The following is a 13,623-nucleotide window of genomic DNA, read 5'->3' on the forward strand; positions in this document are numbered from 1 at the left end:
CGTCCGGGACTGAGACGCGCACCCTCGGCCTCCCCGGTACCTACGTGATGGGAGGGCCGTGGATGGCCTCCATGGCCGGCACAAACGTGCGGTACAGGGAATGGTTGAAGACCGGGGAGCGGATGTTGGCAAGAACGGCGTCCAGGAGGGGCTGGCACAGGTACTGCTGCTTGGTGGGTGGCACGGGAGGCGGAGGAGGGGTGGGCTGGGGAGAGGACAGAGAACGCTCATGGCCCTTCCTGACACGAAGCTGGAGAAAACTCCCCAAGCTCTGCCCACTGGGACACGATGATTGTCTGCGACATCATCTCTCCCGGGCTCTCGCTGCATCGAGGCAATTTTCAGGCAGTCCCGCCGGACTGTCCGGATTCGGCACAGCCGCCTCTCCCCCCACTTCTCCGGTCTTTCCCGATATTCCACTATAAAGAAAGCATTTTCCCAGAGCCATCTTCCCCCGCTCCTCATCTCACATCACCCGGCCGTGTCCCCCACCAGCCCTTCCCGGGCACAAAGGATGAAGCGAAGCACGGAAGAAGCAGAAGGGGAATCCACAGCTGGACACAAGATACACAACCCCCCAATCAGAAACGGGCCAAACAAACCCATAGATCCCGAGGCAACAAGAAACGCCACAACAGAGTCCAAAGACTCGACAAAAAGGCCCAGCTCCAGAGGGCAAACCAGAGACAAATCCACCGGCCACTTCCTGAAAAAATCTCCAAAGGAAACTCTTATGACCGTCACGGTCAGAATCCAGTCATTTTGGACTCTGGTCCAAAGAAAAATACTGCACCCCGCTGGAAGGAAAGAGGAGCCGCGATCAGGCTCCCACAGGACCTAGCAGTCGCCAGCATAAAACAACAGAGAATGTGGAACGGGATACTCCGGACTTGGGGGGAAGCCGAGAACCACCGATGCAGCAAAACCAAGTCTAACCCGACAGGGAAAAATAAGCAGAACTTCCGAGCACTCCTGAAGAAATGACAAGAACTGTGGGAAAACTTTGAAACTCAAACATAAGAGTGAGGAGAAACATAAAAAGTTCAACAAATTTATGTCTCTAAATGCTTTGATCAATAAAAGAGAGAAAGAGCAGATCAATGAACTACTCGTGCCATTAAGAGAATTAGAAAAAGAACAAATTAAAAACCCCCAATTAAACATCAAAATGGAAATCCTGAAAATCAAAGGAGAGATGAATAAAATGGAAAGTTAAAAAAAAAAAAATCACTGAACTAATAAAATGTTGTTTTTCTGGCAAAGATACTCAAGTGGTTTGCCATTTCCTTCTCCAGCTCATTTTATGAATGAGGAAACCGAGGCAAACAGGATGAAGTGACTTGTCCGTAGTCACACAGTGATTTGTCTGAGATCACATTTGAACTCGGGTCCTCCTGAGTCCAGATCTAGTGCTTTATCCATTGAGCCACCTAGTTGTCCCATAATAAATAAAAGAAGGAGCTGATTTTATGGGGAAAACCCATAATAAAATAGACAAACAACTGCCTAATTAAAAAAGAAAACAAAATTACTAGTCTCAAAAATGAAAAGGATAAATGTACCACCAAGGAAGATGAAATCTAAAGCAATTATTAAGATTTATGCTTAATAAATTTAATTTGTTTAATTTTATTAAATAATAATTTTTGTCTAATTAATTAGACAATTAATTATCTAATAATTAGATATTTAATTATCTAAATTAAATAATTTAGATTATTAATCTAATTATTAATTATCTTGTCTAATTAGTATACCAAGAAAGAGACAATCTAAACGAAACGAAGGTATGTTTATAAAAATAAAACCTGATTAAAATCAAAAGAAACAGCCTACTTAAATCTCTCTCTCTCTGGGAACTGGGATTAAGGGATGTGCCCTTAGTTAGTGCCCAAGACTGGATTTGGAATAGGAATGGCTGTTCCTCCTCTCTGTCGATTAAATAATTAGGTGATTTTTGTTGTCTATTATTAACATGGCCGATCGTGCCGATGTTGTTCATCCGACTCTTTGTCCTCCTTACTCCAGGGCTGGTGCTGCCCCTAAAGGCTCCATCTTAGAAAAAGAAACCGAACAAGCCATTGAAACAAATGAGCTTCCTAAGGAAAAAATTCCAGGCTCAATGTATTTACGAGTGAATTCTACCAAACACTGAAAAAAAAGAATTCCTCCCCCCGATTGTGGGAACTGTTTGAAAAATGAGGTAAAGAAGTCCTTGCAGATTCCTTCCATGACACTGATGGGACTTTGGTACCTAAACCACAGAAAGAAAAAGCAGGAAACTTCAGACCGCTCTTCCTAATGAATACTGGGGTAAAACTGTAAAGATGTTTCCTGCGAGAAATTGCAATGTTCTCTTCTCTCAATTATAATCGTTCTCTAGGAGCAGGTTTCTTGGGGAGCTTCTGGAGGCAGCCTTAGTTTCAGCTTCTATATAATAATCACCTCAAATGCAGCCAGGAGTTAAAATCCAGATCCTTGATTGTCTCCTTCAGAATAGCCCGGTTGGCTTTCTTAGAGGCCCATCTCTCTCCTTGGTTCCGAGAGCTCTGGCCGCTAGTCCTTTGCCTCTTCCAGCGTCCGCCTCCAGCCAGCACAAAGGTGGACTATCGAATGGATCCGACTCCTCCTCTGACAGAGTGGGCTTGTGGGAGCTGGGACTTGTGAATCTCCTCCACTGAATCCTGACTTGTGAATCTCCCCGAGTCTCTAGTTGGCTTGTGGGAGCTCCTTATAAATGATCTCTTAAAGGCGTGAACTCTAAGGTATGAGAGGCGTGAACTCTAATGTGTGAACTCTCCCAAAAGTGTGAACCAAGTCCATAAGCATTGTTTCTATCGATTACAGTGACCTAGTGCCCTGTTTCAAGTTCTGGCTTGATCAGAGATCACAAAGATTACAGAATCTAGGACTAGGCTGCAGTTCATATCACATTTAAGGGTTGGTTCAATATTAGGAAAGCTGTCATGATCCTTAGGGACAGCCAGGTGGCACAGGGATAGAGCCTTAAGTCACAAAGACTGGGCTCAAACAAATCTGGCCTGAGACGCGGAGATGTGTGATCCTGGGCAAGTCCTTTAACCCCGTTTGCCTTAGTTTTCTCATAGGTAAAATGCATCGGAGAGGGAAATGACACACCACTCCGTATCTTTGCCAAGAAAACCGCAATAGAGGTCACAACCTCAATATCAGCACGACTGACCACATAGTAATAAAAACAACAAAAATCACATAATTATCTCAGTAGACAAAGGGCAGCTTTTGACAAAATAGAACAGCCATTCTATTCAAACAGCAAAAAGCACGGGAATCAACCCAAGAGCAAGGGAGGAAGATTCTGGAAATATGGCAGTTGAGTCAGAAAATCCCAAGCTTCCCCAGAAACAAGACAAACTGCACCTCAGGGTGCACAGGGTGCACAAAAACAAATAGCAGCTGGGACAAACACAGAAGATAACAAAAGAGGAAAAAGGACCCACGTGTGAACAAATGTTTGTGGCGGCCCTTTTTGCAGCGGCAAGAACTGGAAACTGAGTGGCTGCATCCGCTGGAGAATGGCCGAATAAGTTGTAGCATATGAACGTCATGGAATATTATCGTTCTACAAGAAATGAACTCTGCGGATTGAACGTTAACACGTAACGTTCACTTTTTTTCTTCTCTCTCGTGGGTTTTCCCTTTTGTTCTGATTTTTCTTTCTCAACATGATTCATGAGGAAATGTGGATTTCAGGAAAGACATGAACTGATCCTGAGCGAAGTGAGCAGAAGCAGAACACGGAACGCAGGACCAGCAAGATTACGTGGTGAGCACGTAAGAGCGCAGATGAAGCTCTTCTCAACAATGGATTATCCAAGACAATTCCCAGAGACCAGAGATGGAGAGTGCCATCCACATCCAGGGAGAGAACAAGTGTCCGCATACAAATTGGAGCATCCCATTTTCACCTTTTATAATGTGTATGGGGCAGCTGGGTGGTGCAGTGGAGGGAGCACCAGCCCTGAAGTCAGGAGGACCCGAGTTCAAATCTGGTATCGGACACTTAACACTTCCCGGGTAAGTCACTTAACCCCAAATGCCTCAGCAAAAAGCAAAAAAAAAAAAAAAGTGTATGATTACGCTCGTTTGTTACACGGGTTTTGCTTTTCTTTTTCCCAGGTTTGGTGGAGACAGAGAAAGAAACAAACCCTTTCATTAACAGACACAAGGGCGGTACGGTACGGCCCTAGATGACACTACGATTCCTGCTGCCTGAAAAGCCCGGTCCCCCCACCTCCCTCAAGACCACCGGCCCCACTCACCACAGCCATGTCATTCTTTAGCTTCTCCAGAGCAATCTCACATTTCTGGAGTGTTTTCAGGGGACACCTGGGACGAGAGAAGCCCGCCATGAGTCAGAGCCCCGGTACGTGAACGGAGCGAGGAACACCGGACGGAGCCCCCAGATCCCGGAGCCCCCTCGCTGCACGCCGTCCCGCCGAGGACGATGGATGGAGACATCCCCGCCTGCATCCCACCCGACCTCGAGGCCGGCCGGCCCCCGAGGAGAGAACGACGGGCCCCGGGGGGAGGAAGTGAGCGAGCCGTGTGTGCACCAAGCATGAATCCAGCGCCCGGTGAGGGAGGGGGCTAGCACAGCTATCTGTGGGTTCCTGTACATCTGCCACAAGGCGAGCAGGAGCCGCCGGGAGCAGACGCACGGCAGCGGGTCTCCGTCTGCTGGGGCAAAGAGAGGCTCCAGCCCGAAGCCTCCGCCTCCTGATCCTGGAGTGGGGACTTCCCCAGACTGGACACTTCTGACGGGGTGCCGAGAGCTCTGGGTGCTCGAGGGGCCGTTATGGGTCGTCTTCCACAAAGACCTTGATAACTGGAATTCATTATATTTGGCTTCCTTTGGAATCCCCGATTTTATCTTAAGTGTGGAAAACCTCACAAGGGTCCAGGACACGTGAAGGTTAAGACCCCCCGACCCATGGGCGCTCACCCCTCAAACACTGACTCGGTCTGGGCTGAAAAAAACCCTATCAAACCCTCAGCCAGGAGTCGCCGCATGCTCAGTCGGGCAGAAGGGGCCAGGCCCGGCGCCCTGAATGCTTCCTGCAGGCCCGGGGGGGAGGGGAGGCCCGGGGACACCACTCACCGCTTGGACGGGTCCGTGAGAATGTCTAACAGGCTCTTCATCTTACTGAGATCCTTCTTCCGTTCTGAAAAAGAGCAGAAGCCGTGAGCCCGCCCGCGGCCCGACGACCCGTGACCCGCCCGGAGGCCGGAGGCCGCGGGCGGACGGGCCGAGACGGGCCTCCCCGAGCAGGGGCGACGGCCCCCCGGGAGCCTCCGGGCCCCTCCCCTCCCCCGCCGCAGGTAGGACAGGCCGGGGCACCTTCGTTCTTGTCGATCTTGTTGATCATGCGCCGCAGGGGCTCGATGTACTTGGACAGCTGCTTCAGCTTTTCCAGGTATTGCTGCTCCTCGGCCTGGCTGGAACTGGCTGGGCTCAGCACCGAGCTGGGGTTCACTGCGTGGGGGGGATGGTAGAGGAGAAGGGACGTTCCTTCTGTAGCTTCCCAGCGGTCCCCTCTCCCCCTCGCCTCCCCCAGCCCCGGGCCCTCGGCATTCCTCCGGGGCACTGGTCTGAGGAGGAAGAACATCCTGTTTATCTGCGAGGGCATCTTGTTCCTCGCCGGGAGAGCGGGCGCTCCTTACGAGGCCCGGCCACGAGTCGTTAGTCACCCCATTTGGGGACCGCGTCGCTGCACACCGCAGGGGCTTAATATCTGCCCGGGAAACCCTGGGCTCAGCAGACGGTCTTTGTGAGAAATGGAGCCCAAGGCAGGATGGCGCGGGGAGGGGCCAGGGGGGGCCGGGGAGGCTCGGTACGGGAGCTCTGGACAGCAGCTCACCCCCTCGTGCTCTGGGACGAGGTCTGGGGGCCCTAGGCCGGGGGGGGGCAGCCAACAGAGACTCTGGGACCCCCAGCGTGATCCTCTTCCCAGGGCACACAGCACGGGAACCACCAGTCAGGGCCCCCTGCCCATCTCTGGGCTCCCGATTCCTGGCTGGAATAAGCTCAGAGGCCGATGACTCGAGGCCCCGCCCCCATGATCCCCAAAACCGAACAGGAGAACCCACACGTTCCAGTTGCAGCTGACAGTGCGGCCCGCCCAACGGAGAGGGACTCCGAGAGCGGCCTTTTTCGCTTCCCAGCCTGGGAGGACTCACCGGGGGTGTTGAGCGGCCCAGGGGATGGGACACTGAAGGTCTGTGGAGTCCGGGCGGAGGCCGGGCTCTGCGATGGCTGTGGAGAGGGGCTGGGCAGGAAGCTGCTGGGAGACGGAGCCGGGCCCGAGCTGCACAAAGACAAGGGGACGTTGCGCCTCCAGTGAGGGGAGGCCGGGCGGGCGGCCGGGACCGGCCGGGGGAGCCGAATAGGCCGGGGAGCCCAACGGGGGGAGCCTACCTGACATTTGAGTTGGGCTGAGAGGAAGGCTGGCCGGGCTGGGGAGACGGCTGTGGGGGCGGCGGCATGGCCTGGGGGGTCTGGGCTTGCTGGACGGGGGACGGGGAGGACATCATGGTCATGCTGCCCTGATTGACCTGAAAGGAAAGGAGAGCGGGTGGGCCGGCCTGCCGCCTCCCCTGGCCTGTCTGTGGCTCCCACGCGCCGCTGCCGCTGGGAGTCAGTGATCTCCAGGCCTCTGGGGGGGGGGCACCCCACTGCTCACCTTGTCAGAGGTCACCAGTCCCTCCCCGGGCCCCGCCCCATAGGGCGCCACTGTTCCCCATCCACCTCGCCTGGCACCTCAGCTCTCCCGCCAGTCATTTCACTAGGGTCCTCAGCTGGCACCCCTGGGATGCACTTAACCCGTGCCAGCCTGTGTGGTGCCCACGTAGGTCTGCCAAGGCTTCGCCCACATCTCTAATCTCACAAGGACCCAGGGCTACGGGGAGCACTATTATCGTCCCTGTTTGCAGGTGAGGAAACTGAGGCTGAGAAATGAGTAGGGCCCCGCCGCTGGGTGACGAGGACTGACCTCAGGCCTTCCCTCCCGGGTCCTGCTCTGTATGTCCCAAGAACTTACTCGAGACTTACTCAATGGCCTCCCTGAAGAGGCTGCCTCCCCCTCACGGCCTCTCCTCTCATCACAACTGCCAGGGAATGGGAGCAGGGCAGACCCTGCCACCTTCCCCGCAGGGGGCCCTCCTCCCGTGGCTCCCCCGGCCCCGGCCGATGGCACGTCACAGACACGCGCCCTCCTCCACCAGCCCGGGAGTCTCCGTCGGACCTCCTGGCAGAGGACCCGGGCGGGGCCGGGGAGGGAGGAGGCAGCCACGGAGAGAGGGACCCTGGCCCTCTCCCTACAGGACATCTTCAGCAATTCCTAGGCGCTGGGACGGCAGGACAGGGGCTTTTTAAAGCACGTTCCCTCGCAGGGAGCCAGCGGGCTGTGGGGCACCCTACACTGGCAAAGTCCGGCGCCACGGAGGTCACTCGCCAGCTCCTCCGTCTTCTGGAAGGCGCCCGGCAAAGGCCCGTCTCTATCTTAGCCGGCCCGAGGATGCCTCGGAAGGCTTCCAGCCCCTGCCCCCCAGGTCCCGGTGCAGAGGACCATGACCCCCAGAGGCGCAGCAACTCCCTGCCCTGTGCAGTCCCGTCTGGCCCTCTCCGGGGGAGCCCACAGGCAACAAGCGCAAGGTGACTCCTTTGCCGCTTTGTAAACCTCAAGGGCTCTGATCGACCGCTTTTGCCCAAGGTTATCGTTTTCAACAGCAGAGACCTGAAAAAGAACCAGCACCGCACCAGTCGCTATTTCCCCCGGCCCGTCTGGGCCGCGAACGCGGGACCCGATCGGGACCGTCCGCGAGGCCCTTGCCCATCCGCTGCCTAAGGCCGGCCACAAAGCGAGCAGGTGCCTCGGCCATAACAGAACCGTTTTATGTTCCTTATTTTTGTGGCTGGAAACCTCTGTCCCCCAGGACAAGCTCCCCGGGGACTTCGAGAGCCGGCCCCGAGCCCAGCAAAGCCCAAGCCTCACCCCCAGGAGACCCCATCCCGGCCGCACCACAGGGGGACCCCTGCCTTCCCGAATGACAGAAACGAGCCCAGAGGAGGACGACTTGCCCCACTCTGGGGATCTGCCCCCTGGATTCTAACCCCAAGTCTGGGCTCTCTTCAATAAGCCGTGCTACCCAGATCCCCCCGTCCACCCGATTAAAGGATCCGGTGGAGGCTACGGAAGGCCCGGCGTGCCTTTCACAGGAAGAGCAGGCTCGGAGTCTGAACATCCAGCTCTGGGCTCTACGGGCTCCAGGTTTCAGTCTCTCCGAGGTTCTCCTGGAAGCCCAGGATTCGGTCCGATGCACGCCTGACCCAAAGACCTCTCTAAGCCCTCCCGCTCTTCCTCGGGGCCCAATTCTGCTCTCGATGGCCAACTAGAACAAGGCCGACCTGCCGCCCACCCCAGCCAAAGGAAATCCAATTCAACAAGCACGCCGCCTAACACTTTAAGAGAACCACGTTCCACGAGATTATAAATAAATCAGAGGAACATAGGATAGTTTATCTCTCAGACTTGTGGAGGAGAAAGAAATTTATGACCAAAGATGAACTAGAGATCATTACTGATCACAAAATAGAAAATTTTGATTATATCAAATTGAAAAGCCTTTGTACAAACAAAACTAATGCAAACAAGATTAGAAGGGAAGCAACAAACTGGGAAAACATCTTCACAGTTAAAGGTTCTGATAAAGGCCTCATTTCCAAAATATATAGAGAACTGACTCAAATTTATAAGAAATCAAGCCATTCTCCAATTGATAAATGGTCAAAGGATATGAACAGACAATTTTCAGAGGATGAAATTGAAACTATTACCACTCATATGAAAGAGTGTTCCAAATCATTATTGATCAGAGAAATGCAAATTAAGACAACTCTGAGATACCACTACACACCTGTCAGATTGGCTAAGATGACAGGAAAAAATAATGATGAATGTTGGAGGGGATGCGGGAAAACTGGGACACTGATGCATTGTTGGTGGAACTGTGAACGAATCCAACCATTCTGGAGAGCAATCTGGAATTATGCCCAAAAAGTTAGCAAACTGTGCATCCCCTTTGATCCAGCAGTGTTTCTATTGGGCTTATATCCCAAAGAAATACTAAAGAAGGGAAAGGGACCTGTATGTGCCAAAATGTTTGTAGCAGCCCTGTTTGTAGTGGCTAGAAACTGGAAAGTGAATGGATGCCCATCGATTGGAGAATGGCTGGGTAAATTGTGGTATATGAATGTTATGGAATATTATTGTTCTGTAAGGAATGAGCAGCAGGATGAATACAGAGAGGACTGGCGAGACTTACATGAACTGATGCTGAGTGAAATGAGCAGAACCAGGAGATCATTATACACTTCAACAACGATATTGTATGAGGATGTATTCTGATGGAAGTGGATTTCTATGACAAAGAGACCTAACTAAGTTTCAATGGATAAATGATGGACAGAAGCAGCTACACCCAAAGAAAGAACACTGGGAAACGAATGTGAACTATCTGCATTTTAGTTTTTCTTCCCGGGTTATTTCTACCTTCTGAATCCAATTCTCCCTGTGCAACAAGAGAACTGTTCGGTTCTGCAAACATATATTGTATCTAGGATATACTGCAACATATCTAACATATAAAGGACTGCTTGCCATCTAGGGGAGGGGGTGGAGGGAGGGAGGGGAAAAAGAATCGGAAAAGAAACGAGTGCAAGGAATAATGTTGTCAATATAAAGTAATCATTAAATAAAAAATAAAAATTAAAAAAAAAAAAAAGAGAACCATGTTCCAGATGATTCCAGATATGATTGTGACCGAAAAGCTTTTCAGGTTCACGTCATCAAAGTGATTTTTATCTTTGGAAATGGCTTCTCTCCTTCCTTTTAAGAGCTAACCTCCATGCAAAGCTGGGAAAAGTACCGGCTTCCCTTCTGACTTTTGGCAGGTAAAATCTCTTAAGATCCAGGTCCCAGACAGTGGGACTTTATTAGGACATGGGGCATTGGATGTGGGTTTCATTCCTCGCAGATTACTCTCCCATAGTCCCAAAGTCCCTTATTAGAAGGGACTTGACTTTAGGTAATTTGTGGTGTGACTTTTACCAAATCCTGGTTTACTGGTTCAATTTTTGCTGATTCTTCCCCTGTCCCATCGCTCTCTTTTTCAATTTCTTAGCCCTACCACGCATTCTGATGGCTGCTTTAAAATATGGCTTGAGATGAACGGATCCAAGCATTCTGGAGAGCCATCTGAACTATGCCCCAAAAGTTATCCAACTGTGCATCCCCTTTGATCCAGCAGTGTTCCTACTGGGCTTCTACCCCAAAGAGATACTGAAGAAGGGAAAGGGACCTGGATGTGCAAGAATGTCCGTGGCAGCCCTCTTTGTAGCAGCCAGAAACTGGAAACTGAGTGGATGCCCACGAGTAGGAGAATGGCTGAATAAATTGTGGTATAGGAATATTATGGAATATTATTGTTCTGTAAGAAAGGACCAGCAGGAGGATTTCAGAAAGGCCTGGAGAGACTTAACATGAACTGATGCTGAGTGAAATGAGCAGAACCAGGAGATCCTTATACACTTCAACACCAATAGTGTATGAGGCTGTATTCCGATGGAAGTGGATCTCTTTGATAAAGAGAGTTAATTCAGATCAAAGGTGGACGGAAGCAGCTACACCCAGAGAAAGAACACTGGGAGATGAATATAAACTGCTTGCATTTTTGTTTTTCTTCCCGGGTTATTTCTACCTTCTGAATTCAATTCTCCCTGTGCAATAAGAGAACTGCTCGGTTCTGCAAACATAGATTGTATCCAGGATATACTGTAACCTATTCAACATGTAAAGGACTGTTTGCATCTGGGGGAGGGGGTGGAGGGAGGGAGGGGAAAAATCGGAACAGAAGTGAGTGCAAGGGATAATGCTGTAAAAAATTACCCTGGCCTGGGTTCTATCAATAAAAAGTTATTAAAAAAAAAAAAGAAAGAAAGAGAGGGCCCTGAAGAAGACAGATAAGATGTCTTTTCCCAGGACTCCATTTCCTCTGAAGAAGCGTGGGCATAGAACACTGCATTTAATGCCTGTTTTTTTCAATTGGTTGATTGCTTTGTTCTCCTCTTTCCAAGGAATCACTGTTATCAGTAATGTTTTTCTAAGACATTTTCCTAATGTCTAGAAACATCCTCAAATGTTTCTCTGATCTAATCTGGAAGATTCCCAGAGAGAAATTCAGGTGAAGTAAAAGCAAAAATCATGAGTAAAAATCTGTTATTCATCACATTACGCTAAATGACCCCAATCCCTGACTAAAGCATCCAATAGCCTCCTCTATGACACGGTAAAGACAAAGGGACGTGGGGAGTGTCGCGGGGAGACCTGACACTTAACCATCTGTGTGACCACATAGGACCTGTTCTCAGTCACAGTTTCCTCCTCTGTAAAATGGGCATAATACGACTTGTACTATCAGCCTAACGAGACCGTTGTCGGGAAAGTGCCGTGTAAAAGTCTCGATGCACTAAATGGCTCTGTGATGGTTAAAGCGATCCCCGTCGGTCTCCACTCTGTACCACAATCACGCCCAATGGCCCTCCATGTGTCTGCAACCTTGAGTGCCAGAGTTGGAGGTCAATGCTGTCATTTGCCCCCCGGCCTCTGACCCGCAGGCGCGTCTAGGAGACGAGTGAGCCGCTCTGATGGATGCCGGGTGCTGTCTGTTGCCTGACCGTGGGGAAGAGTTAGAAGGGATTCAAAGGAAAAAGAAACAGGCGAGAGCCAGCCAAGGTCTACCAGAGCCACTGTTCTGAGGGCTCACCCGCTTCCCTTTGCCGCGTTTCCGGAGCTCCCTGCTTCACTCCTCACGCCGCCCATCATCCCTCTCTGCTGCCCGCCCTTCCCGCTGTGCCCCACCACGGCAACAGAGACCGTCGCTAGGACCGGGCCCGTCACCGGGAAAGCCTGGGTGGGAGTGCTGTCCCTGACACCGTGCCTGTGGGCAAATGCAGCTCACCTCCCAGGGGCTCGAGCGTCCTCCTCTTCGACAGGAGGGCCGGGCGCTCTCTGAGCCCGAGACCCGCCAGCCCCTGACAATTCTGGAAGAGGAGGTACGGCAGCGGAGCGGGAGGGCCAGACCGGAAGCCGGGCGGCCTCCAGTCCAAGGACTGCCGTGACACTGAGGAGCTGGGCCCCATTTTCCTTGGTCCACAAGGATCCTGGCAGCCCTCCAAGGCCACCCACGACAAACGCGTGGTAGAGCTGAGCTGTCTGAGTGGAGGGAGTCTTCGCACCAGGAGGTCACAATCACACAGCCCGCACAGCTGGCCTGCAGCCTCCCACCCCCTGGGGGGGAGCCTCCTTTCCAGGGTAAGAGGCCACAGGTGGGATCTAGAAAGCCCCTAATCCCCAAGGCCTGCCTTCCTCTCTTCACATCAGTCTCCTCTTCTGCCCTATACATCCCCTCGGCCCTCCACGTCTCTTCCTCTCTCCCTCCTCTGCATGTTCCTACTGAGTCGAGGAGAAGCAGCCTCCAAACCAGCAAGGTCTGGCCTCCAGCCCCCTCGGAGCCCCTCGCTGGCTGGGGGACTCTGGGCAAGTGCCTTGACTCGTGAGCCACAAGCTGCAGAGAGGGTGAGAGAGCTTCCTCCCGTGGGATCCTCTACAACAGTGAAGCCCATCCCCTACCCTGCCCGTGGGCACGCTGGCTCTCTCCCCGAGAGGATGTTTCATTATCCATCAGTATCCTGAACTCCCAGCGGGCGCCCGCAGAGGCTCTGCCCGCCTCATTCGCCACGTGCCCCCCCCGCTCTCCACACCCATGATCCCTTGGAACGACCCGGCACCCCAGGAGCCTGCTCTTCGCCCTCATTCTCCTGTTCTTGGTGCTTTGGTCAAATTAACAATTTGTTCTGCGCCAATTGCTTGCCGTGCCCTGTGTTAAACAACAAGGACACAAGGAAAGAAAAAAACGGCCCCCGTTCACCAGAAGCCCAAAGTGGGCAGGGGGGGGGCAAAGAGAGGGCAAAGGCTGGAAGGGGGAGAGGACATGAGGTGGGCCCGAGAAGGCAGGCAGCTCAGGAAGAGGAGCTGTGCCCGGAAAACCAGGGGAAGGAGGGAAGGGTCAGATGAGGCTCGCACTGGTCAGATTGTCAGAGCAGCGACCCCCGTGCCCACTGTCGGGACAGCGAGACTCGGCGAGGGAGGGAACTACAAGTCCCTCCATCACCACGCGCACCCAGCACCGGTGCCCGTGGCCGCCCCCGCCCACCTTCTTCTGCATTGGCTATTCCTCTGCCAATGGGCTTCTCCAGCCTAACTCCCACCTGCCATGTTTTCATCACAAGCGCTTTTTGCCCAAAAAACTTTCACGTGGCCTGGGGTACACAGGTATATAAAATAGCTTATCAAACCAGGCCACCGATCACATGGAGGCGACCGACCCCCAGAAATGAGGTCCCCCACCCAAACCAGGGGAGGCCCCCCCACAGCCCTTTCCTCTCCAAAACACTAGTCAACCACCTCCCCCCCCTTAGGTTCAGCGGCTGCCGTCCGCAGAGCAGCCGGTAAAACAACTCTAAAC

General features: G+C 52.5%; 1 protein-coding gene across 1 annotated transcript in view; it reads right to left on the bottom strand.

Moving 5' to 3' along the window:
* MED15 (mediator complex subunit 15) overlaps positions 1 to 13,623 on the bottom strand; it is a 67,357-nt gene that overhangs the window by 2,575 nt on the left and 51,159 nt on the right. Inside the window, exons 9-14 of the mRNA XM_051973318.1 lie at positions 6,458 to 6,594; positions 6,220 to 6,347; positions 5,381 to 5,515; positions 5,141 to 5,204; positions 4,302 to 4,368; positions 45 to 205 (exon numbers count right to left, since the gene is read on the bottom strand). Of these exons, the coding sequence (XP_051829278.1) occupies positions 45 to 205; positions 4,302 to 4,368; positions 5,141 to 5,204; positions 5,381 to 5,515; positions 6,220 to 6,347; positions 6,458 to 6,594 (692 nt within the window). The remainder of the gene's footprint in view (positions 1 to 44; positions 206 to 4,301; positions 4,369 to 5,140; positions 5,205 to 5,380; positions 5,516 to 6,219; positions 6,348 to 6,457; positions 6,595 to 13,623) is intronic.

This window comes from Antechinus flavipes, chromosome 1 (genome assembly GCF_016432865.1).
Source record: "Antechinus flavipes isolate AdamAnt ecotype Samford, QLD, Australia chromosome 1, AdamAnt_v2, whole genome shotgun sequence".
Lineage (NCBI taxonomy): Eukaryota > Metazoa > Chordata > Mammalia > Dasyuromorphia > Dasyuridae > Antechinus > Antechinus flavipes.